Raw genomic sequence first — 27,740 nt, forward strand, 5'->3', positions numbered from 1 at the left:
AAAGTGTACGCTGATCCTTGGCAGATTCGCTTTTTGTGTTGTTAGGACGATTTTTTGGTAAGTAAAATTATTAGTTTTATTTAATAAGCTTTTAGTTGAGACTTACAAAGAAAACAACATTAAAAGAACTTGTGGAAAGAAGGCCAAAACTGTCGGCAAAAAGGAAGAACAGGATACAGGGCATAAATATCAGTTCGGACAATAATCCAAAACTAATAAATTACGGCGGCCGCCGTAGCCGAATGGGTTGGTGCGTGATTACCATTCGGAATTCACCGAGAGGTCGTTAGTTCGAATCTCGGTGAAGGCAAAATTAATAAAAACATTTTTCTAATAGCGGTCGCCCCTCGGCAGGCAATGGCAAACCTCCGAGTGTATTTCTGCCATGAAAAAGCTCCTCATAAAAATATCTGCCGTTCGGAGTCGGCTTGAAACTGTAGGGCCCTCCATTTGTGGAACAACATCAAGACGCACACCACAAATAGGAGGAGGAGCTCGGCCAAACACCTAACAGAAGTGTACGCGCCAATTATTTATTTTTTTATTTTTAATAAATTACGGTTCAAATTAAGTTCAAGGCCAAAAGTAGGGCGTCCTTGTAAATTACCAGAAAAGGAAAGGCACAAGGTAATACGGCTTGTGAAGAAAGATGTTGTGATAACTTCCTCAGAAGTGAAACATGAAGTAAGGAATAAGTTGCAAAAATATGCTAGTGCCTCGAGTAATGGAAGAGTTACTAAGAAGAAGCAGTTATATCCCTAATAAATAGGCAAAAACACTTATGAGTGATCAGGAAAGAAATATGAGAAAACACCAAATTACTAGCAAAAAAGTAGTGAAATATCTTATGTGGGAATCTTCGTCCATTACTGTCGAAGAGACTACCAAATCGGTAAACTCTGCTCAAAATACACTTAGGGAATTGTTGAAACGCGTCGTGGGACCCTACATGGTACTAATAAAACTCGCATATTTTTGAGTTTTTTTGAGAATTTAGATATACGAGTATTTTCTAAATAAGCGTACGCTTTTGGAGTCTTTTGTTTTGCATTTAAAATTGAAACCTTTTATTTATTTGTTAAATGGTGTGTTCTAAAATTAATTATGCATTTTATTTAATAATGTCGTTATATTAGTTAAAAATAAGCAAAATGTTATTTCAAAAACTTTAAAATTTTTTTATGTCACTTTTTATAATGCCCTCAAAGGAGCGTAGACTTACGGCACTAAGTGTATGTACTATTGTATACTATTGTTATTGGTTATATGTTATTATATAATATCATTGTTATTTTGTAAATGGATATAGTTATACGAGGTGTGTTCAAAAAGTAAATTGACTTTGTATTTTTCTCGAAAAATTTTTATTTATCCATTAACATCTCTTTTTCGCCCTTAAAAGTATGTGGGACCAGATTTAGTACACTTTTGCCACTTTTTACTCTGACAAAACAGTGATTTGACCTGAATTTTTCCAACTTACCGGACTTTATCTTTTCATAGGTATTATCTGCTTTGGTGCAAAAAAATTCACAAAAATAGTATAATGCTTCTACTTCTCAGGCAAATAAGCAAAAAAAAAACGAAAATCCCATTAATATGCTCGTGTGAAAAAAATTATTTTGCAATTAAATGAAGGCCAAATGGAGTAGAAGAATTATTGAATCAACTCCTGACAAAACATATTGGAAAAACGAAAATTTTGGATAACTACCCTCTGTGGGGCAGAAAACAGATTCATATCAAAGCGCAAAAGCCCTCTCAGTTCTGTAGTGCATTTTGCTCTCGTTGAAAAAAATTGTTTACTTCTTTGCTTTTTGCTTGTTTCTTGTTTTCTTTTTTAACAGGTACTCTTCTTACTAGTGAGCTGCTGGAAAGGTGCTCACAGTTTGTCTCCCAGTTGAGATGGTTTCGGCTTTTTAGTTTTTTAAGAATACTAATATGACCGCAATGAATTTTGTTACCTCCGAGGGTTCAATTTTCCTGCACTAAGAGTTTAACACTTTGAGCAAACTTCTTTCAAAATTCTAAAGTGCTGGCAAATTTTTTCCAAAAGCGATCGCAGGCAATGGCAAACCTCCGAGTGTATTTTTGCCATGAAAAAACTCATAAAAATATCTACCATTCGGAGTCGGCTGAAAACTGTCGGTCCCTCCATTTGTGGAACGAAGTCAAGACGCACAGTAGGAGGAGGAGCTGGACCAAGCATCCAAAATCGGTGTTAGCGCCAATTATATATACATATAATATACTCATATTTACTCGCTGAGTTCCAACGCTGAATACTGTGTACGAATGATTAAAACCATTTCAATTCGATTTCTCGCTTTGCGTTGCTTTTATTTCGGCAACAAATCAAATATGAATTGTGTGGGACAAGACCGATATTAAAAAATACAAATGATATGCCGGTGCTCGTGAAAAATAAACAAAAAAATTATACAGGGTGGTCCAAACATATTTTTTAACAGCTGACAGTTTCTGCCCGCGCGATCATAAGTATCAGTCAGTATCATACTTTCGAATACCTCATTTTGGTTCAATATTTTTATGGATCCGTTCGGGATATTGTAGCAATGTTTTGAATTTGCGCCATCTTGGTACAAAGTTGGTCTCAATGGACTTGAATTTCATGTAAAATAGAGACCGGGTTGATATCGCCAAAGACATTCATCCAACGCATCATTACTGGACACGAGATGTGAGTTTATGAGTACGACGCGCAATCCAGACATCAGGCGAGTGAGTGGAGAGCTCTAAATGAACCAAGACCAAAAAACCAAGACCAAAAAAACCACGACGTTTTCCGTAAAACAAAAACCATGTTCACGGTATGGTACGTCACGAATTTTTGCCAGGAGGACAGTTAATAAGGACTATTATTAGGGCGTTATGAGACGTTTAAGTGAAGCAACTTGCCAAAAACGAAAGGATGTGTGGGAAAACAACTCGCACCATGATAACGCAACATCGCATAGTGCCATCATTATGGGGAAGTTTTTGATCAAGAACGAAACGAATACCATCCAACAGCCATCGAATTCACCTGTTGTTGGTGTTGTTGTTGTTGTTGGAGTAGCATAAGCATTCGCCGCATATGTGTGGGTAGTGAGAGTTCTTGGCCAGATATAAATCCGGGCTGTCGTGGGAGCAATCGAAGTCATCTGATATGACTCCCTGCGATTCCACTACGGGGAATGTCTTTTAACAGCCATAAGGAAATAGAGTTCCAGAACATCCCATGGCAGCCAGTTCTACGTACCGGAATGACTCGGGTTTTCCCGACTAAAGACTGCCGCCCCAATAAACTATCCCTGACTAGTGCACCATACCTTAGAGTTCCATAAATGTTTAGAGGGCAGGCAAATGATCAAACGCTGGCATAAGTGCGTTGCAGTTCATGGAGACTACTTTAGAGGCGATATTATAACTTTTGAGAAATAAACTAATATTTTGAATTTTCTGAATATATTCCAGGAACGATCAATGTGGTATTTACCGAAAGCAGTCATAATCTGTACCATTTGTGATTTGTAAAGTGGACAGCATCTTGTGAGAGAACATTTCTAGTAGCTTTGCATTTATCACAAGGCCATAAGCCACATAACGTTACTAAAGAACATTGACAACATCTCCCCTCAACAAAGACTGAAAAAGTATTGACGAATTATAAATATTATCGTGGTCGAAAATCATCAGAAACTTTTCAAGATTAAACCGCTAAACTCAGAGGTATTAAACGGTTGGTACCATACGGAGCTATCTTACTCACTATGGTTCAGCTTCTGTACTTCAAAACATCTCCAGCCATCAGAAGAAGTTTCATTGGTTTTATATGCTATTTGATAGTGTGTAATAATGACATTGATGACTTGTGTGTTTTACAAAAAGTTCAAAGTTCCAATTATTCGGCAGATTATTCTAGTTTTCTACAAATACAACATACAAGATCAGTTTTCAGATAAACAGCGTCAATTTGGCAGTCAGTGAATGCAGCTACAGACTTGTCAAAGCACCGTACTCAATATCGCAAGGGGACGCCCTCTGATGGTACGCAAAGTTCTGCAGGCAAAGAATGCCGGCAAACGTTGAAAGACAATCGTCATCTTCATTTATTCTTGACCTGAAATTTCATATTATAGACAAAGGGTTCTTTTAAAGAAGTATACGAAAATCTTCGTGCATTTACACGAGGACTTTTTGTTTTCGGTTTTCCTTGCATGTTTTTGATGTTTAAACGACAATTAGCTTTGGTCACTCGTTCGTTGGGCGCGAGCCCAAAGTGCACTTGAATAAAAATACGAAAGTGAATACGATGAAAGAGAAATGTCAAAAAAATCCCTCGATTTCACTCACCGTGTGTGCATGCCTAACACCTAGGGTGAAAAGTCATCGTGTAAATTGACTCACACTGTCACAACTGCGTTCTAGGTATTGACCACAAAATACCAACATACACCTATGTACACAATAATAGCAGCGCAATACATTCCAAAACTTGGACTATTTATTAATTTTTTTACCTAGAAATATTGGTTATACTGCAACAAAAGCCATATAACTTAAAATTTCAAACTCGTAGAAAATTAAAAAAAACGTCAAAAAATTTTATTTTTTAAACATTTCAATTTTATTGATTAGAATGAATTAGAAATTAATGTGCCAGTTTAAAGTGGCTCAAAAATCGGGTTGATTTTTGGCATTTCTTTTCTTTCTAATATTTTTTTTCATATGAAAAGATGTCGAACATTCGTTATATAAATAAACTATATTTTTTGAACTGGTGATCACTGTAACTTAAAAACCGCTTGGTAGATTTCAATAAAATTTATACTGCTTTTGAAAAACATAAAAAAACTCGTGCCTGATCGACGGATTTTTTTTGTTTATGTTAATTTTGAAAAAAAAAGCTTCGATCAGGCACAAAATTATCTATTAATAAAACTAATTTCTCTTGTCTGATTGATTTTAGATGAATCTCCAAGGACTTGTGATGATCACCACAAGGGACTTCTGGAGAAACGGGCTCCACACAAACAGCGTAACTTTTACAATTATTAATTTTTTTTTTGATATTCTGCTAGTCAAGTCGAAACATGATGTGATTGAAAATCATCATTTTTTCGGGCCTCTTCTAACCCCTTAAAAATAAATAAATAGCCAAACCTTTGCAAATTAATTTTTTCAAAATTATTATTGTATGTTACACATGTATAACAACCCTGTCCGTGCATCCGCAGGAAATTATATTTAAATGCCAAGTACGAAATGGTGGCACCATTTACTAATTTTATCCAAAAGTTCCCCTAGAAGCGCTATTTCGGTCTACGGGATAAATTAAAGTTATTGTCTGGAACGATGGTTGTTGTTGCAACAATAACCATTGCCCATAAATGTTTGGAGAATGCTGCTGGAGTGACAATCCCAGGTCTGATATAAATCCGGATCATTCTGGTAACGTAGAACAGACTATCATGAAAATGTGAACTGGGATGATCTGAAGTTTCAGAAGAATGACACACACCCCTTCAAATAATGGATATTTTGGATGTCGGGTGTTATGTCGGGTACAAGTCTGGATAGGTAGAAGTTTAACCTACTACAGTACCCAGAACGTAATTATGCCAAGGTTACGCGGGACTCTCGGGAAAGTTGGAGCTCTTCGTCTGCAATGGGTGGTGGTTAGACTCCGATGACGGCATTCGGGGGTCGGGAGCTTAAGAAGGTGGTAAGAGTCTCCCGATTAATGTCGTTAATTATCTGTATGAACACTGTCCGATCCAGTAATTGTTGGGCCGTTTTGTCCTGGATTTCGTCCGCGTAATTGAGGAGGTGCCTCCTGACGTGCCTGGGAGGGTAGATCGCGGTCCACCTCTTCAGCACTGGCGGGAGTGTCGACTGTAAAATATCATCTAATAGGGTGGGTGACAGTGTCGAAAGTCTTTTTTAGGTCCAAAGCTACTAGGACAGTCCTCTCGCAGGGGCGGTTTTGGTTGAGCCCGCGAAATTGCGATGCTCTGTTAACAATGTAAAAACAATCTCTAACGATCTTAAGGCGAATATCGACAGATCTATTAGTGAGATAGGGGCCAAATTCGGCAACAATACATTAAAAGAAACAATTCCAAGACGAAACGCTATTGCGTAACTTTATGCTGTTACAACAACAAAAACAACATGAATTAAATCGTATCATACTAGATTTCTCTCATTTTATTCTACTTTTAAACGTAATCTTGCGTTTGGACCACCCTTTACATATGTATGCGTAACGAAATCCAGTAAAACATATTAAAAGCGAGAATGTGAACTGTTTTGCTAATTAGGCAACTCAAAGTGTTATTGAATTGTCAGTATCAACGACAATGATGCTTCATCACGTGTTCTACCGAAACACTCAACGACTCACAGGTCACAAACAAAAGCAAAATACTTGAAATAATGAAATGCAAATAAAAGCAAACAAAAAATACAATAAAAAACGAGCTAGTGCCAATAATTAGACTAACGATAGCTATAGCGAAGAAAGCCATGCATGGCGCTCCTTAATAATTAGCCACAATTTCAACACCCACCTCTAACAAAAAAAAAACTCGTCTGATAAATACTTCTGAGGAGAGTACCTAGTCGAAATTTTTTTTGAAAAAAAGAACGAGTCGAAAATACTCGCAGTAAAATACTTACAATGACCCTCTAAATCGGAACTATTTTTAAATTGCGAAATAAAATGAACGAAATTCAATTAATCGGTGCAACAAGCCAACTAAGTCATGCACGCACATACATATTGTGTATATAGTGCATACATACATACATATATACATATGTAGGTGCAGAATAAACTAAACTATTGCCAAAAATTACAGCAATAATTCGACTGTATTTAATGAGTAAAGGTGAGTAAGAACGCAAGTGTTTTGGAATTATGCAGTCAAATTTGCCGAAATTCAGTGAAAATTCAGAAACAAACAACGGAATATTTTAAGAAGTTTTAAAACAAAATTAGAAATCATGCGCCTGAGGTCCGCTAATTGAAAAGATGTACTTGTTGTTATAATAACAGTAGTAAGATCTGCGTAGATAGGTGCCCAGAAAACGTGTAATCTCAACGGTGTGTTTTATAAGTTGGTTCAAATGGGCATGTGAAGTACAAGGTCGTTTAGTATAAGTCGGGCTTCTTCACATATTGGAATATGTATTTGCGGTATGAGAAGCTCCACCAAAGGGCGGATTGCCTATAAAAACCCATATATTAAAAAAAATACACTACTTCAAAAAAATGTTGCTATAGACTTCTAAAAAAACGTGATTTGTCAGATGAGAGTATATATGTATATGTATATACATGGCACGTGCACCCATCTTGGATATTTGGACGAACTTCTCCTTTTTTTGTGGTGTGCGTCTTGATATTATTCCACAAATGGTGAGACCTACAGTTTCAAGCCGACTCCGAACGGCAGATATTTTTTATGAGGAGCTTTTTCATAGCAGAAATACACTTGGAGGTCTGCCATTGCCTGCCTAGGGGCGACCGTTATAAGAAAGAACTTTTTCTTCATTTTGGTCATTCACCGAGATTCGGACCTACGTTCTCTCTGAATTCCGAATAGTAGTCACACGCCAACTTATTCGGCTACGGCGGAGTAAGTTTTATATTTTTGAATCAGTTAAAACCAATTTGAAAAACACAATACCATTGTTATTGTTATAGTAACAGCATAAAATATTATCCCAAGGATGATAGATTACCAGCTTCAACCATCCAAAACAACATTGCGAGAGTAATTTCGGCTGCCACGTCAACGGGTACTCGGCAGCAGAATTCCGTCCGTTCTTTTCATACAATCATCCAATCAGTCGCTGTTCAGGCATAAACGAGATAATCTGAGCAAAAGCTTCCCATATATTTTTGGTAAATTAGTGAAATGGCTGTCTTTGGCCGGAGATAACCCAGGGTTGGGGATTCATATCAACGTAAGGGGTTAGAAATTTGTAGAGAAACACTGGCAATGTATATTAGTATCAGCTGCTCATGGCTTCTTCTTCTTTCTGATTGGCGCGATAACCGCTTACGCGATTTTGGCCGAGTTTAACAGAGCGCGCCAGTCGTTTCTTTCTCATGCTAACCGACACCAGTTGGAAACACCAAGCGAAGTCAAGTCCTTTCCCACCTGATCTTTCCAACGTAGCGGGAGGGAGGTTTTCCTCTGCCTCTGCTACCACCAGCTGGTACCGCATCGAATATTTTCAGAGCCGGAGCGTTTGTAGGCATTCCGACGGTATTACCCAAACACTCCAAGCGTCGCTTCATCGGATGTTGTCATCGTCCACGCTTCTGCGCTATACGTTAAGACGGGCATGATGAGAGCATTATAAAGTGTTAGTTGTGTTCGGCGAGAGACGACTTTACTCCAATAGTAGCACTTGTTGGCAAGGGAGATTCTACGTTGGATTTCAAGGCTGACGTTGTTATCGGTGTAAATGCTGGTTTCTATATAAAAGAAGTCTCTCACACGAATGTTTCGACTTTTTTTTTTATGAAAGGAGGTACTTCGTTTTGTCCTCGTTTACCACCCATTCGCTTTACATCTTTATCCAGTTTGGAAAAGGCACAAAAGAATTAACAGAACGGTTGTTAGGCCGATGATATCAATATGATCGGCATACGCCAACATTTGTACGCTCTTATAAAAAATTGTGCCTGAGCGATTAATTTCTGCGGCTCGCACAATCTTTTCCAACATCATGTTAAAGAAGTCACACGACAGAGAGTCACCCTGCCTGAAACCTAGGTTGGTATCCAACGGCTCGGAGAGGTCCTTCTCATAGCTATGGCACCAATAACAGAGGACAGCAAATATCGTTATGGTAAAGATATAGTTAAAGTTATGGTGTTATGGTATGACACCCCTAATTCAGCCTTACATTATTTGGAAGAAGGAAATGTTTACGCCTAAGAGTATGAAATGCCCATTATTGGTGCCATATGGGATGATGTCTGCCTATAAAAAATAAATAATGGAAAACATACAATAACTAACAAAGAATCCTTAAAAATGAGCCCATCGTCAAAGAGCAAAAATTAGGTATGCATAATTTAATGTATGATTTTCACTACGGGTCATAAGGCCTGACGTTGAGATGACAAAATCGAATTTATCATATGGACAGGACAAATTTATTTATTTTAAGTTAAATTCGACATTCATTTCTAACCTCATTATGAGAGTAACTTAGGAAACCGCGTAGTTTTCGAACAACACATAAGGGCAACAACATAAAAGATAAATAATTAATTAGAAACTCGAAACAATATATAATATTTTATTCGTGCGTAGTTACGTATATGTTAAGGAGAAACTTTGAAAACAAACAAACAAACCCCTTTTCCTAATATAGTTCGATAACACAAACCGATTAGCAATCAACCAATCCAAAGAGACGACATTAAGATAGCAAATAAGTGCCAAATATCACGACAATATACGCATGCAAAGTTTAATATTAGACTTGTGCGAATTAATGAAATTTAAGCAGAAAAAGAACGCACAATAATGACACATAAGCTCATAAAGAAAAATATGAAATATAACCAAAACGATAACGTGATTATGCCTTCGTCGTAGCGTAGTACTCGTACGCATGTGTTCGGCACAGCGGCAGTTGGTCTGGTTGAAAAACTAATGCGTACATAAAACATTAATAAATAAAAATAAAACTTTATTGCGTTCGTTACTCGACACGCCATCGTAAAACTCCGAATGGATATTCGCCCTGAAAAGGATTATCAAAACTATCAAAAACTGAGAGAACTAGGACCTGGATATATACTTATATGCATGTAATTCAAACTTTACAATTTTAATTTCGCACTATGAAATTTCTGCTGCAAAAATATTGAGAGTCTTACAGAAAGCCATTTGTGACCACGATTTCTATGAATCAACTACGCCAGATCACATAAAAAAGACCTTGCATTTGTAATTTTGTTTGAGAAAAATAGCAGCGCGCCACTCCTTTGAAGTTTGTGATTATCTACAAATTCATAGTCATTTTTTGAGAGATTTCGATAAATATAAGAATTGAAATGAAGTATTCGGTAATTGGCTATACACATAATTACGATAATGGCAAATTTTGTGTTTGTTGACTTTTGATTGTTGTCTTTGTTATAACAGAATTAAATATTCTCCATACATTTTTGGGGAACTTTTGTCTGAAAATGTGTAAGAACAACCAAGCAGATCAACTAGTCCGATTCCACGTTACTCGGTTCTAAGGTAGCTAAAAAAGCTAGAGTTATATCCGGCCAAGGACTGTCACTCCAGCAGCATTCGCCAAACATTTATGGAGAATGTTTATGCGATTGCAACAACAACGATATTAACCCGCTTCAACGACATTTTATTTGCCTCAAATAAAAAAAAGCTTACATTGAAAAAAAAATTGTTCTTGCATTCGTTTATGGGGAAAAGGAAAAGTTCCTCATAAAGGAAGCATTACAAAATAATATGCCTCTTCTGCTCGCTATTTCCCCGCTCGCTATCTCTATGCTCGATTAACTTGACGAAAAATTTGCATGCGAAAGCAACGACAAAGTATCGAGTAAGATTCGCCGCTAGCGAGTATGGCTCTAGCTCATTATTATACGTTCACATATGCATTAATCACCTATAAATCCACCAAATTAATCTACCCGTTCTCATATGGCAGATTACCTGCAAAATTGACTATCAGCTGTCAATACTGCTTTGAGAGGTTTTTCTTCATAGAAATTATTCTGGTGGAATATCTCGGTATTTTTGGTTTCTTTAATTATTATTAACGATATGAAGAAAATGCAAGGAGAAGGAATAGCTAATTTAATTGCGCAATTGGCTGCTAATAATAAACAGTTGGCAGCAATGCGCATGAGAGATAAGAGGACTAAACGTTTATGGACACACATTTTTTTCTGTAAAATGAATCCATAATTAATAATATTTAACAAAAATTTTATTAGAATTATGTTTACAGACCTGTTTTCTTTGCCGGCATCCATTTCATTTAGTTTTTATTTTGATGTTTCTCCTTACATTCGTAATAATAATTATCGATAATGCAGAAAACACAGGGTTGTATGTCAAAGAGTATCGCTATTAAAAAAAAAAAAAATAATAATTGGCGCGTACACTTCTGTGAGGTGTTTGGCCGAGCTCCTCCTCCTATTTGTGGTATCGCTATTATCTAGGATTATTTTATAATCTCAGATTTTGGGAGAGAAATTTTGTATGGGAAATCGCGCTTTTTAATTACGGATTTTGAGTTAAGCGCGAAAAAGTAGATCATCTACTTATATGTGAACGTATTATTAGACTGGCATACCGCACCGGCTTACCAACACTTGTAATTTAAGGCAGCTCTCTTTCCGCGTTGCCGACATATTTCAATTTGTACCAGTTACTTCATCTATTCGCCACTATTAACTCTTGGCGAAAAGAAGAGGCCTAATATATGTAAATATCAATTATTTGCTATTGAATTCCGATTACAAAACATACTGTTACAGGAGACGAAGAGCATTATTTTTGAGGTGTCTGAATTTCAATGTCCGCTAATGTAATTAGTTACATACATACATACACGCAATGAAAAATTTTTTGGCACAGTGCAATTTTTTACAGTATTTTCATTGTGCCATGTTTTTATTCGCTAATTTTGTATAAACATATAGTACATATATATATATATACATAATAATAGTTCATATTATCACAAAAACAACACATTTTAAAATTTCGAACTTTTTACTCACAAATTGAAGTTTTTTCCGGTATGCAGTTTTCTAAGTTTATTTAATTCTTTTTTTTTGCTCAAGATGTTGCACATATTCTTCCATCGACGCTTGAATGCACAGATCGGCAGCAGAAAAATTTCAGTAATTCCAAACGTGTCCTTTTCTTACTAAAATTAAATTAGTTATAAACCTGCACACCAAAACAATTTTAGTTCTGAGTAAAAAGTTCGAAATTTTTTTGCGTTTACATTAATAACTACATTTTCATACAAAATTAATAAAAAAATTTAGCATGAAAAACATTGTGAATATTGTAAAAAAATCGCTGTGCCAAGACTTATTTGACTGACTGTATGTTAAGTTTAACCGGTTTAGTTTGTATGTATGTATATATATATATTATATATAATTCGCGCTCACACTCTTTTTGGGTGTTTGGCCGAGCTACTCCTCTAATTTGAGCTGTGCGTCTTTCAGAGGATTTTTTATGAGAAGCTTTTTCATGGCAGAAATACACTCAAGAGGTTCGCCATTGCTCGCCAGCGGCAGCCGCTATTAGAAAAAACCCAGTAAACTAGCCCTGTCTAGTGTACCGTACTAGAGAAAAAACGTTTGGAGTTTCATGCTCGAAGATTCGAACCTGTGCACTTCCGAATGGTAGTCACGCACCAACCATTCGGCTACGGGGACTGCCTAGCTTGAATAGTTCCTGCAATATGACATATTCATGATTATTGTTTCGTCGGAAGAGCACTTTTAACCTAAGCGAAACCAAATAAAACATAAAGCGAAGCGCCAAAACAGTTTTTTATGCCAGCCTGTTGCCTTTTCGAGGTGTAGACTCACGTTTGTCACCACCAACGACAACGACACTTTAATAGCGACCCCTAACAACATATTCGAGGAGATAACTTAATTTTATTGTTTGTTGTTTTCTTTTTCTTATATTAAGTAAGCAAATTCATTCCTCTTTGTGTTTTCTATTTAATGAATTAACGTAGGAATGTATTGTTTCAGCTAATTTTTTGTTGTAATTTACGCAACTGAAAAAACGTGATGACAAAGCCGCATACAGAGAGAGAGAGAGAAATACTGAAAACACACAAAAAGTTACATTTTTAACTGGAAATTTGAAAAATAAACACTATGAAGGTATGTAGTACATATGTACATACATAGACGTGCAAAAATGCTCAACCTATATCCTTGACGGGTATTTAATCCAAATATCTCTTCAGATTTAGGTGTGCGCCTTGATAGTTTTCTATAGAAGAGAGAACCCACAGTCTTGTGTCGCCTCTGAAGGAAATTAATTTTATGGGATTTAAATGGCGTGCGCCAAACGCTATTAGATAACAACTTTTTTATCATGTCCTGGTCGACTTGCTAAGCACAATCACACTTAACTATGGCGTCAATATAATATTAATCTACACACATACATTTGTATGTATTTATGTATCTTCTATCATCGGACAGAAGAGCAAAGCAAGCAACCAAACAATTGCACATGTTTGGGACGTATTGTTGTTGTTGCAACAATAATAACACCAACAATCAGAACATTGCTTGAATGCTGCATTACTGTAACATTGCTGCATTACTGTTACAACAGCAAAAACGAGAAAATTGCGTAATTTTGCATTCAAAGTCATTACTTGTTCTCTGCAAATTCTTTTTTTAAATATTCATTACGTTCCTTTACTTTACGTTTGTTTAAGATTTAGTATATGACCGTAAGAATATAAAGGCAGTTGCGTGCAAGCAAATGTTGACAATTATTCCTTTGTTCATACATACATCACATCTTGAATCGAATAAATTTCATTTTTACATTATTAATCACATTTTTTTATTGCATACAAATCACTCACCTTGTCCCCACGGATTGGCTGGCTCCAAGTAGCCTGTGACCAGCTCATTGTCACTTTTCGGGAATGATACACGGCGAGGCAACATAGTGTTCGGATCGGATATTTTGCGTATTGAACATGGTGAAACCGTAGCACTGAATGCACCACTTTTTATTATAATACCCGTGTAGTTTGCCAACGCCGCTGGTGTGTTGAGCAACGTTGCATCGATGCTCACAGTAGCGCTTGTCCCCAGAACAGATTCTTTAGACCACATCGTTGCCTGTTTAGTGTCATGATAGCTTTTCATTTTCTGTTGCTGCTGATTGCGACGCAACTGCGACTGCATACCGAATGAGGGATCGCTTGAGATGTGCGTAAGAACTGTTGCGCTGCATTGTGCGGCCACCACAGATTTTGACATTGGTAAAGTAGACGATGTCGGTGATGACGGTGGCGTGGGTGGTGTTGATGGTTTAGATGACGTTGTTGTTGGTGCAGATGATGCCAAAAGCGAATCGGTTGTTTTTGTTGCATTTATTATTGTTACTGGTGTACCGAATGCGTCTTTAATAAAACGAGGCACTCTTGTACCATCCCCCACCTCGCTTGCATTCTCAGCATCCGTTGCAGCAGTTGCAATGTTTGTTGTTGCCGAATCGTAAAGAGACGAATTATCACTTGTTTGCAGAAGTTTTAATCGGTGACTCGCATCAGCAGGTGTAGTTGTAGTGATATTCGTGGTCGTACCCGCAACCGCTGCCTTACGGTCTTCATCGCACTCAGCGATTACTTTGCCTACCAGTTCCCCATCATCGCTAGCAGCAAACATAGATTTATCTTTTATTGGAGTCAAATGTTCTATGTTTGATGCAGAAAACTGATGCCCAACACTAGTTTCTTTTAGCGTTGCGTCCCTCTGGGTACTACTACCATTTTCGGCGCTTTCGATTTGCTCTGCAATCGTTCGAAAAATTTGTGAGCCGCTTAATGTTGTCGAGTTTATAGAAGCGGCCACTGCAGTCACTGTAGAGGATTGTATTGTTGATTCTTCACGAAGAACTGGATTTTGTTTCTCGCTTTCATTGTTTGTAATATAACTCATATTCTTCCTGCGCACCTTTAATTTGAGTTTACTTCTTCTATCTTGGAATAAAACAAAAAAAAAACGTTTTTATGATTTCTTTCAAAAATATTTAAAGTGAAATTAGGGTTGTTCGGGTAATTATTCATAATTTTAATAAATTATATTTTACTCAATAAGATAAATAATTGAAAATATCGATTACTCAAAAGTCAAATTTATCGATTGATGAAATTTTAGACAAAAACAAGAACAAAAATATTCGAATGATTGTATTTTTAATGCAGCATAATTCGATTCAATTGACCATCTACAGTGTACTCTCTCTTAAACGGACTCATGAGGGACTGAAAAACGGGTATGGGAGGTGTCCGCTTAAGAGAGGTGTACGTTGGGAGCGAGAACACTGCATTCAAGAAAGTATTTTTAAACACTGTATACATATGAACTTATACAGTGGGTAACTTAAACTTTTCAGTTTTCTTGTCCTATTTTGTTTATGGCAATTAAATTTTTTCAACTGTTGCCAATATATTGAATTGAAATAAATATGTAGTAGCCAATGTAGTATGCGGCCGCCGTAGCCGAATGGGTTGGTGTGTGATTACCATTCGGAATTCACAGAGAGGTCGTTGGTTCGAATCTCGGTGGAAGCAAAATTAATAAAAACATTTTTCTAATCGTCGGTTGTCTCTCGGCAGGCAATGGCAAACCTCCGAGTGTATTTCTGCCATGAAAAAGCTCCTCATAAAAACATCTGCCGTTTGGAGTCGGCTTGAAACTGTAGGTCCCTCCATTTGTGGAACAACATCAAGACGCACACCACAAATAGGAGGAGGAGCTCGGCCAAACACCTAACAGAAGTGTACGCGCCAATTATTTATTTTTTATGCCAAACTTGGTATTTAATATAAAAACGATTTTTTGAAATTTTTTTTCAGAATAATCCAAATTTAGGACCATATAATAAACATCCGAATATTAAAGTTACCCACTGTATATGTATGTATGTAAAGACGAGCCATCCTACGGCCAAGATTGAAATACTTGTAGATATGTAATCTAATTGGGTTTTGTCAACATTTCTTATAACAGATTAGCGATACACATACAGTAAGTTAAACAAGTAAGGGCCCAGTAACATTTTATAATATTCGCAATATCAATTTTTCATTATTTTTTTTATTCTTGCCTACAGTTTAAAAATATGAACTTTATTTTATTCAAAATTAAGCGAAAAAATTCAAATTGAAAACATTGCGAGTATTGTAAAAAACTCTCTCTGTGCCAAAACTTTTTAACTTAAAGTATATTTGTATTAACGCGTACATCTTTTGTTGAATATTTGGGCAGGCATCTCCTGCAATTTATGATGTATTCATGTTGACCCACAAATGGAGGGGCATACAGTTTTACGCAAGGCGAATCTATCAAGGCGGTCAAAAAAACAAAAAATAGTGCAACTACAAACGCCGCCACGTATGATTTCCTTGCATTTTGATGGATGTTTGCCAAAAATTTAAATTTGCTCCCGGTTGTAAAGTTAAAATACGACATTCCTCTCACAGTTTGACATTACCATTGTACAGATCCATAAGTAAAAACACTCTCAGCTGGTTGTCAAAAAAAGACGGCAGCTGAGATCACCTGCATCCAAACCCATTTTTATGTCACATGGTTGCATACGAAACTATTAAATTTCATAAAAAATTACGTAAAATTTAGATATTTCTCAATAAAAATCATTATTATAGCTAAAAATTGTAAAAATATTTGTTATTGTAAATTTTCCTAATCAAAGCTAACATTTTCAATTTTTTTTTTTCCGTTATTCTATTTTTTTAATGTTCGAATTTGGCATAGCAGCCCCGCCAATACGCTCAAGCAAAAAGACCTGTCAAACTCACACCAAGACTGTCTGTCAAAATATAGGAAGAAGAAGAGTGTTTAACTTGTGTTTTTGTACAATGAACATTACACCTATGAATGATAGCATTGATTAGTAATCTGTACTCCGTGCATTGCTTTTATCAAGGCAAAAAATAAAATAAAGTAAAAGTCACATGACAAGCAATACCTCCTTGATAGACTCGCTTTGGTTTTATGCAATGAATGGTAGAATCAAAGTACACTGAACACGTAGCAGCAATTTCTAATATCTTGGTTCCTAAAATTATACACACACTTCCTAGCAACGTCATCGTCGCCTTAAGGGCACCCGGTGGTCTAAAAATTTCAAAACATCGATTTTTTGTTTTCTCGATATTTCGAAAGTATAGTATCTTATGAATTTACTGTGAAACTTTCATGCGAAAATTCCCAATAATTCTACAGCCCATTAACTAGGCGCGCTCCTGTACCTCAAATTTTAAACTCATTTATGTATCTCGAAACGACTTTTTTCGGCCTGGTGTTGTCAAAAAACAAACCGAATCGTCTTAAAGTTTAATAAGTTGTTCACAACATCAATTATTATTTCAATTATTTCGTTTTTTTTTTTTTTATTAAAAAACTGAAAAACTCCGATTTTTAGAGTGTCAAATTCAAAACCGCGCCATTTTGTGAAATTGTAATATATTTATTCCAGTAGCGGCACATAGCTACAGTCATACTGATTAATATTTTTTTTTTTTTTGGTTTTTGTGTTCCAGATAAATATAAGGGCCAAAATGGACAACACCGTCCAGGTCAAATTTTTCGGGAAGGTGAACTTCAGCGCCATTTTTAGGATTATTAAAATTAAAAAAAAATTTTTTTTTTCCATTTTTGTATGTAAAAGAATTAAATAAAAAACCCAAATATTTAAATATCGGTTTTCATTTTTTTATTGTAAAAAAAATCCTGAAAACACCCTAAATTTTCGAGCTCTAGACCACCGGTACACCTTAAAGAAAACAAAAAAAAACTCGACTTGGAGATGTTATTATTGTTGTTACTTTTACAATTTAACACGCGGTAATTTATTTTCATTATTTTGCTTAATTTAAAATTCGCACATCTTAAAATCACAAATTCACCATTCATTGAATATTTACAGACAAGTAACTTGTAAATCAGCAGCCATCCACTGTATTTTATCGTTTTTGGTCCCCAGTCCCTTACCAATACAAAAGTCACGAATAAAACAAACAAGAGAAGTATAAATTACAGGTTTTGAAAATTCAGTGAATGGTTTGGTAAGATTGCGATTTGTGAGATTTAAACAAAACAAACTACTTAAAACGAAGTGCCGTGTGTTAAATGTTTAATATTTATTGATCATCAACAACGCAAAATTAATTTCAAACAATTATATATATATATATATATACAGACAAATATATATATATATATAATTGGCGCGTACACTTCTGTTAGGTGTTTGGCCGAGCTCCTCGTCCTATTTGTGGTGTGCGTCTTGATGTTGTTCCACAAATGGAGGAACCTACAGTTTTAAGCCGATTCCGAACGGCAGATATATTTTATGAGGAGCTTTTTCATGGCAGAAATACACTCGGAGGTTTGCCATTGCCTGCCGAGGGGCGACCACTATTAGAAAAATGTTTTTGTTACTTTTGATGTTTCACCGAGATTCGAACCTACGTTTCGAACAATTATTTCAATAATTATGGAACAGCCCTTTTACCTTTCTTATAATTCTTTAAACTAACTAAACTAACTTTAACTTTAACTAACACTCTTAAAAATTAAATTAACCATTTTTTACCGATTTAAGTGGGAAATAAAATACAACTCGCGGACCAAAACAGACAAACACCTGCTTGGAGATGCGGATAGCTCAACTATCACCAAGCTAGGTTAGGAAGGCTAGCAACCTACTTACCTAAGCACAATATGCTAACGAATCGTCAAGACGCCCTATGCTCCAACTAGGAGTTAAAGCTATACCATACTAGTATCTTAAAAATCACACAAGACCATTGATCCAAGCAACGTACGCTTATTAAATGTATATGTATGTATGTACCTAAATACATTTAATGAATGAAATTTATATTTTAGAATTTGATAAAAATTTTTGGGTCATGGTTAAGTATTCCATCAATACCCAACAATTTATTATTTTTATTATTTATTTATTTTTAGTATTAACAATACTACACATTTCTTACATTATACTATTTCTCTTATTAGTAATGAATTCTACAAATTTTTGTTTAAATGCTATATATCTTATCTCGTTATTTTATTTATTTCCATTGGTAACGCATTGTACAATTTCAGACCAATAAAAAACATTGAATGTTGTGCCTTATTGCTCTGTCTATATCTAATTCTAAAGTCATTATTGTTTCTTAGTTCATATTTTGTACTTCTTTTATGTATTCAATCCTCTCCGCTGAATACACGGGTGCATTTTTATTTTCAATTTAGTTCAAATCGTTCTTTTATACTAAACAAAGTCTCTAACATGACCTTAAATGGAGTATATCTACTACATTTTAATATACACATATGTCGCACGCCCTTATTCTGTAATTTCGGCAATCTTTCCATTTGTGTTTGAGTGCAGCATATACATATCTGTGATTGTGGAACAATATTCAAAATGTGGTTTAATCATGCTAATTTTTTACCAATCCTCTTGCATATACGAGTATACATATTCGATATTATCCTTAAATTTTAATTATTTGTCAATAATTACTCATAGATATTTGATTGTGTTAATATTTTTAATTTTGTTGTTGTTTGTAATTCAAATGTCCCGCTGTTAATTTCTAACATTTTTGTCTTTTTCCCATTTAATTTAAGTTTGTTCATTTTTAACCATTTAGTCTTCCTCGCTTTCTCCTTCAGCATAAATCAGGGTGGCATATAGTACTATTTTACATCTACTTATAACCTTTTTTAAACCGTTTATATACAAAGTAAATAGAATAGATACCATAATTGATCCCTGTGGTACTCCTCTCAGAGAACATAAATTTAGTTCTCTGCTCCCCTCCCCTTTTAGTCGGTCCATATTCCGACAACTGGTCATTTATTTTAGTTCTTTGGTGTCTATCTTCTAGTTCCACTTATCGAATACTATATTTGTACATTTTTTGTAACAAAATCTCTGTATCAATCATCTCAAATGCCTTCTTGAAATTAAAAAAACCGCCACCGGTTTTTCACCGGTTTTCCATTCATCTATGATATAATTTATTGCTGTTTCACATGAAAGATGTTTACGAAACCCGGTTTGAATTTCGAGAAAAGTTCATTAACTTCCAAATATTCTATAAGTTGCGGTTTCACTAACTTTTCAAAATATTTGAATAGTTTTTAATGTATTAATAGGCCTAAATTCTTCTTCTCTGCTTTATTTATTTTCTGGACCGAAATAATCATTGACTCTTTCAGTGAATTTGAATTGGCGTATTTACCATGACCAGCAGCGTGTGCCCTATTTTGCTTTAGTTATGTACCCTTGCTTATTCCTAGGAAGTCTGATTTATTTTTCACGGTTTTACACATGTATATTATAAAGTTCTCTTAATGCCACCTCTTTAAATTTAAATTTATTGAAAATACAATGACGATTTAAGTCGTTTTATCGAAAATCCGCAAATATGTATGTATAGAAAAAACGATTGATCATGATATACAGGATGTTTTTGTTAAGTTTGTAGGCTTTTCGGCACACAATCAGTTCGTACGCCGGAACCAACGCACGCTGAACAGATAATAGCAGTATAGCCAAAACACCAAACCAATGTATTATGTTTTTGCTTTCCATCCCTATGTCAAAATCTATACACAAAGATTAACAGTTCATAGTAATAGGACTATGAATAAGTTCGTGCGGTTTTTTTTCGAAATTTGAAACTTTATTGACGTAAAATGGTTACAAATTTAATATTCAAAATATTGTCCATCGCTTACTACTACTTTTTCCCATCTTTCTGGCAATTCACGGATTCCCTTTGTGAAAAATTCGGTCGGTTTTGCCGCAATCCACGAATCGATCCATTTTTTGACTTCATCGTAATTACGGAAGTGCTGGTCAGCCAGGCCATGTTGCATCGATCGGAAGAGATAGTAATCGGATGGCGCAAGGTCTGGACTATACGGCGGGTGGGGTAGGACATCCCATTTGAGCGTTTCTAAGTATGTTTTGACCACTTGTGCAACATGTGGCCGAGCATTGTCATGTTGCAAAATAACTTTGTCGTGTCTATCGGCGTATTGCGGCCGTTTTTCTCGCAGTGCTCGGCTCAAACGCATCAATTGTCGTCGGTAGACATCCCCCGTAATCGTTTCATTCGGTTTCAGTAGCTCATAATACACAACACCCAGCTGGTCCCACCAGATACACAGCATAACCTTCAGGCCATGAATATTCTGCGCCGACGTCGATGTTGAAGCATGGCCAGGGTATCCATACGTTGCCCGACGTTTTGGATTGTCGTAATGGACCCACTTTTCATCGCCAGTCACAATTCGATGCAAAAAACCCTTTCTTTTGTGCCGTTGAAACAGTTGTTCGCATGCCATAAAACGGCGTTCAACGTCTCTTGGCTTCAATTCATACGGCACCCAATGGCCTACCTTTCGGATCATTCCCATGGCTTTTAAACGTTTGGAAATGGTTGATTGATCAACTCCCAAAGTTTTTGCAACCTCTTCTTGCGTTTGAGCCGGATCTTGATCGAGCAATTCCTCCAATTCGGTATCCATGAACTTTGGCGGCGCACCCTCGCGTTCTTCGTCTTCCAAGCCAAAATCACCACTTTTAAAGCGTGCAAACCACTTCTGGCACGTTCGCTCAGATAGAGCATGCTCACCATAAACTTCCACCAAGATACGATGACTTTCGGCTGCTTTTTTCTTCACATTAAAATAATGAAGAAGAATTCCCCGCAAAAACACATTATTTGGCACGAAATTCGACATTTTCAAGTGTGGTAAAAATATTGTTGTTTACGCTTCAAGTAAAAAACTTATACTGACGTTTGTGCCTTACGACAGTAGCTCTCCAATGAATGTTTGGAAATGTGGATCGATGGAATAATAATCAAGTTACGCCATCTGTTGTAAAACCGAAACGAACTTATTCATAGTCCTATTAATTAAAAAAAATCAAATAAGCTACTCTGCTATTTCTACCTGTCCAATGTACCTTGACGTGAACACTTTTAAATGTTTACACTTGGCTCTTTTATTTATATTATTGTAGTTGTAAAAAACGTTTCCCAATTTGGATTAATAACAAACTTTGTATCAAAATGATTTATTAATATAAAAAAGATTTCAAGTGTAAATATTAAAAAGTGTTCCAGCGTACGAACTGATTATGATCTGAGTATGTATAATATGTATGTATGTATATATAAATATATAGCCATGGACAGATAAATAGCACAAATGTGAACCTTATATGTTAAGTTTTTAGTACCAACTCTGCTGCTATGATCAAACAAATTTGTTTGTTTACATTTATTAGCGTTATTAAGCTTACATTTATGCGAGGAGTTTACCGTTTTTTTTCGATGGAACTTTTTGCGTTCTATTTTATTTATGCTTATTGCTGTTTTGAAGTGGACACAAATGTAGCACATTTTAACTTGTGCCACGGAGAGTAAAACTTTAATATTGTATCCGCGATTTTTAGTATAATTTTTGTTTCTTAAATAAAATTTTAAAGTAAATACTAAAAATGGGACGTGGAAAACATTGCACGCCGGAGAAAAGAGCTCATATATACCGTATGAGTCAAAACGAAAAACCTATGCAGAAATAGCTGAAATGATGATGTGCTCTCGGGCAATGGTTTATAATGATCTTAATTTAGTTAAGAAAGATTCATCCTATCTAACCAAGAAAAAACGGAAAGAAAACCAAACCCGCGCAAAACTGATAGTAATGCAAGAGCATAGCAGATCCTTTTAAGTCGGCACGGCAAATAATGCTTGAAATAACCCACAAAGACGAATCTATTCAGTTTTGAAAAAACGTACTTTGGACCGACGAAACTAAAATAAATAGGATGGGACCAGATGGGAAAGATATTGTACGTCGTCCAAAAAATCAAACGCTGGCATGGTGTTGAGCCGATTGTTCGCGTGGTTGGTAAAATGGATAGATTTCAGTATCTGCATATACTCCAGAATAAAATGAAGCTATTTGTGTTTGAGTTTATGCCATTAAATTGGACATTTATGCAGGACAATGATCCAAAGCATACTGCAAAGACAGTGAAGCAGTGGCTCAGAAGAGAAAAAATTAATGTACCAGATTGGCCGGTGCAGAGCCCTGATCTCAATCCAATAGAAAATTTGTGGAATGACGTTAAGGTCAAAATCGCTAAGAAAAATTTAAAAAATGTTGATGGAGCGACGGCTTGAAGATGTAATCAAAAACGGTGGATATAGTACAAAATTATAATCTGGTAAAACAATATTATTACTTAACTATCTGATTTGTTTACTATTTTTGGTTTTATTTGGAATTTTTTAGGATGTGCTATTTATGTGTCCAGGAGGTTTCGAGAGTTATCAACGTTCTCGTAAATTAAATCAGAAATTAAACTCTTTTTGACCATTTTTTTGTTTTAAAGTGAAAGTAAATAAGTTTTTAATTTTTTATTTTGTTTTTTCCCCAATAAAAAAATTATTATCTTTGCTTTCAAAGTCTAAATGTGCTATTTATATGACCATGGCTGTATATATATTTTTTTCACATTAGGGTAAGACTCCGTCAGAAAATATGAGATTAGCAAGTGGTCTTTCGATTTCTTTGAAACTTTGGGAAATATTAGTTCTAGGTAAGATACATTCGAGCCTAAAAGGATTTTGAAAAATTTTCAAAATTGAGTCATCTACGCCATGTTGAAAATCGGGACCGTGTTTTTTTCAAAAATCAATATTTCTTGAACCGTTGGATGGATTTCAATCCAATTTACAGACAATATAGAAACAAATAAGTAGTTTAAATTAGTATTATGTTAAAAAAAAATTTCGAAATTTTGACCAAAAAAAAGTCAAAAAAATTGTTTGAATCAATTTTTAGTTGATTTGGCCGGTTTTTTTAGATTTTCTGTTATACACGTAACGATTCCTTATGATTTAACCTTTATTTTGAAAAAAAAAAAATTTATGGTGTCTATAATAGTTCTCGAGATATTGCGATTTTAGTGGAAGCGCGCACGCACGGTTTAGGTAACAGGTGTGCAATGCGCGCTGCGTTATGTGTTCCTGTATGAAGTGACTGGAGCAGACTGCTCTGCTGCAGGTCTGTGCGCGTTTTTCTACTCCCGCGCTGCGTAACCGCGAACTTCACGGTGCGCGCTTCCACTAAAATCGCAATATCTCGAGAACTATTATAGACACCATAAAATTTTTTTTTTCAAAATAAAGGTTTAATCATAAGGAATCGTTACGTGTATAACAGAAAATCTAAAAAACTGGCCAAATCAACTAAAAATTGATTGAAAAAATTTTTTTGACTTTTTTTTGGTCAAAATTTCGAAATTTTTTTTTTTAACATAATACTAATTTAAACTACTTATTTGTTTCTATATTGTCTGTAAATTGCATTGAAATCCATCCAACGGTTCAAGAAATATTGATTTTTGAAAAAAACACGGTCCCGATTTTCAACATGGCGTAGATGACTCAATTTTGAAAATTTTTCAAAATCCTTTTAGGCTCGAATGTATCTTACCTAGAACTAATATTTCCCAAAGTTTCAAAGAAATCGAAAGACCACTTGCAAATCTCATATTTTCTGACGGAGTCTTACCCATTAGCGAGAGTATTTTATTAAATTCTCATAATGTGGTGCATGACAATTTCATACATACATATGATTGCTACAAAATAGCATCAAGTGTACTATTAACCTAAACCTAAACGTAGAAACAGACTTATTTACATTTTTTATATTTGTCGCATTATATAAAATACACCATTTCTTAATTTTCCCGCGACAAGGATGGTTTGAGATTATTACCTTCGATATATTTATCAGTTTTTTTCGCTTTTATTTTATAGATAGAAATTAAAAATATAAATTAGTTTAGGTTATATGAAAATATAGTCCATTTCTTCAAATTTGTAGTTGCTCCCAATAAATGTAGGGTTTTTTTTATATAGTTTTTGGTTTAGCGTTGCACTCTTGTGTTTTTTGCACTTTCTCTATCTGTATTTCATCTATTTTCCATGCGCACGTTTGTAATTTTAGGCATTTAATTATTTTCATTATTTTGTAACGTTCTGTCGTTTTTATTCTCCTTCCACTTTATTTAATTTTAATACACTTGTTCAGAATATCGTACTAAAATTTTTCCTTGTCATTTTACGTTGTTTCCCATTTACTAATTTGACTTATCACATGCCATTTTGGGTCATGATTAACAAGAAATTAGTATCACTTTATTGAAGTTCAAGCAGAGATTAAAATAATTGTATCCTCTAATATTCTGCCAAGCTTGCACAAATTATCAGTCCATTACACAGACTTTTCGAAATGGTTGCGAATTATTTATCAGCGTTCTTTGTTGTCACTGTCGTTGTTACACAATGTCAACACCATATTAATATTTTTGTGTTCACTCTAAACTTGTTAAAATAAGTTTCGGTGCCGATTAATTTGCTTCTTTTAGCATCCACTAATCTATCGCAATCTTTGCACAGATATTCGATTTGCAATTTTTTTGTGTTTGCAATATAAAAAAAAAATATGAATTTGGTTAAAGCGCGTGCGAAACTATTAATCAGAACAACCAACCACAATGACGGCGAAGATGCGAAAGGCAGAAAGTAGAATTCAAAATGAAACGCAAAACGCAAAACTTTTACAACACAAACATTTGTACAGGGGTGCAACCAAAAGTAAAGTCTAAGCTCTTTGTTTTCATTTATAATTAAAAAACTTTAAATGAGATGCTAGCCATGATTTTATTGTAATTTGTGACATATTTTTAATTGGGTTACAATACCATAAATCGAATTAGAGAATACGTGATACATTTTTATTTAATTAAAAACCAATGGCCCATTTTTTAAAAAAAAGCAATGCGATTCAACCCTAATTTGTTTTTGCATATGATGTCAGAAATATATAAAAAGCAAAAAAAAAGGAAATTACACGATGCGAATTTCCCTTCCCGCTTCACACTTTAGTTATTAAATATCATTCCTACTACAAAATCACACACAATTTAAATATTATTCACAACATTTATTACTTTTTGATCGCAAAACGTCGCCTCCTGTCTTTAGCTTTTTTTGCTCCTTCAAGTATCGAATGACTTCCTTAAGTTGCCATACGGCTCACAATATGAACCGATAATATATGCGAGCCTCTTTTTGCATTACATATTAACACACTTGAGCCGCATTAATGCGTTTTACATAATATTCAATTCTTTAAAAGAAGAACTTTGTATATATATTTCTTTTCACAGGACTACTCCAGGATTTTACTGCGTTCTAGATGAACTTAAATCCAATCATACACGTAAAAGACGAAAAAGATACTGACGAAATAAACGAGGCAAGGCAACTGAAAAAGGACACATATATAAGAATAAGCGTAAAGAGGAAATCATATTGACATATAATTCGCGGTGTTGCTATTAATAGTAGTATATCACTAATGGTCCATTTAAACTTTCTTGCATTCAAATAAGATTTTTTGTTACTGCAGCTTATATAGGCACCCCAAACCCCAAACCATTGTGTAGGTCCATAGAGCCGCACGATAACCCAAACTCAATGGAAAGTTTTGACCCCTTAATAGAATATCAAAGTTCGAAACTCAATTTTATCGTAAGCGACATAATGTTCTTCGTTCCGCCATAAATAGCATATGCATTTGAAAAATATTAATTTAATGTAGAAATTTTTTCAATATACTGTTAAGTAAGTATAATAAAAATTTGGAAGTGAAACTTCTTAGGCGTCGATGGACGAGCGATAATGGAGAGTAAAATTTCAAGGTCATGCACCGTTTTGGGCACTTTCGTTCCGCGAGAGAGAAAAAGATATAACGTAGAGGAAAAGGAGAGAGAGCGCTATACCTTACATATATTTTAGATAAACTTTAGGCTATTTTTACTGAGTTTTTCCTAATTTCTAGTAAGAGGTAACACTGCCTACTTTTTGGCGCTTGTTTGTTGGTACAAACTTGTAGGAAACATATTTTTAGTGCCTACTTTTTGGCGTTATATTTCCTTGGTGCCTACTGTTTGGGGCGTTTTTCGGTCCCAATTTTTTTGCCGCTTATTTCCGTTTCCTGGCTAGTGCTTGTGCGTACTATAAAGTGCTATCCATTCCCTCGTCGTATTTATTGGTATTGGCTTGCAATAATTTGTTGCTGCGGTCCTGGAATCGCTGCGTTTGTGCGGGTGATAAACGCTCGGAGTAGTGCGCGTTGTTGCCACGGTTTGTGTCCGGCGTTTACCTACACCGGTCGACCCTTCTCCGTTTTTTGTAAATTTTGTCTATTTGCTTTCTCTGCAAATGTTGTGAATTTATTTAGATATATATTCTTTCTCTCTCTCTCTCTCTTTCATTCTCTCTCGGATATCTTCCTATTTCTTTGTCTGCCTTGAAAGTTTCACTTCTCTTATGTGTACTATGCTACACGTACTTTTTTTATTCTATAAAAATTTGTGTGCTCTGTCCGTCTTTGGAATACCTTACCTCACAAAATTAAACGTATAAAAGAAAGCTCGTGCTTCAAAAATAAGTTGATTCGGTACCTTGCCGAAAATTGCTGAATGTACTCAAAAGGTTCCTCATTATTTCAATCTATTCCATAATCCCTACTCTTACTACTACTATTTTTACCTTACTTTCCTTTTTTAAATACGTTCTCCAACTTCAACTTCTTTACCACTAGCTGTAATTTTAATTGTAATTTTGATTTTACTATTAATCCTTTTATCTTCGATTTAATTATTGAAAGCACTTTTAAGATCAATCATTGTAAAAATAACCCATGGTTGTGTGATTGACTTTAATAATAAATAAACGCTCGTTTTTAAGAATGCAAGACATGAAAGATGAGAAACGCGGTTGTTATTGAATTT

General features: G+C 35.2%; 1 protein-coding gene and 1 long non-coding RNA gene across 6 annotated transcripts in view; both read right to left on the bottom strand.

Annotated features, from left to right (window-relative positions):
- Positions 1-27,740, bottom strand: part of LOC128865296 (serine-rich adhesin for platelets) — a 60,064-nt gene that overhangs the window by 26,606 nt on the left and 5,718 nt on the right. Inside the window, exons 1-2 of one of the 5 annotated variants that reach the window (XM_054105474.1) lie at positions 25,893-26,196; positions 13,654-14,774 (exon numbers count right to left, since the gene is read on the bottom strand). In XM_054105474.1, coding sequence (XP_053961449.1) covers positions 13,654-14,737 — 1,084 coding nt within the window. In that variant the 5' untranslated portion in view covers positions 14,738-14,774; positions 25,893-26,196. Of the gene's footprint in view, positions 1-13,653; positions 14,779-24,655; positions 25,477-25,892; positions 26,197-27,740 lie in introns of those variants that run through there. The other 4 variants (XM_054105472.1, XM_054105473.1, XM_054105471.1 and 1 more) reach the window with 4 other exon arrangements.
- On the bottom strand, positions 3,842-4,620 carry LOC128865300 (uncharacterized). The gene is made up of 4 exons (XR_008454782.1): positions 4,524-4,620; positions 4,357-4,459; positions 4,190-4,287; positions 3,842-4,123 (listed from the first exon to the last, which is right to left on the bottom strand). It is a non-coding gene; the product is annotated as an uncharacterized LOC128865300 (long non-coding RNA).

The sequence above is a fragment of the Anastrepha ludens genome, chromosome 5, assembly GCF_028408465.1.
Source record: "Anastrepha ludens isolate Willacy chromosome 5, idAnaLude1.1, whole genome shotgun sequence".
NCBI lineage: Eukaryota > Metazoa > Arthropoda > Insecta > Diptera > Tephritidae > Anastrepha > Anastrepha ludens.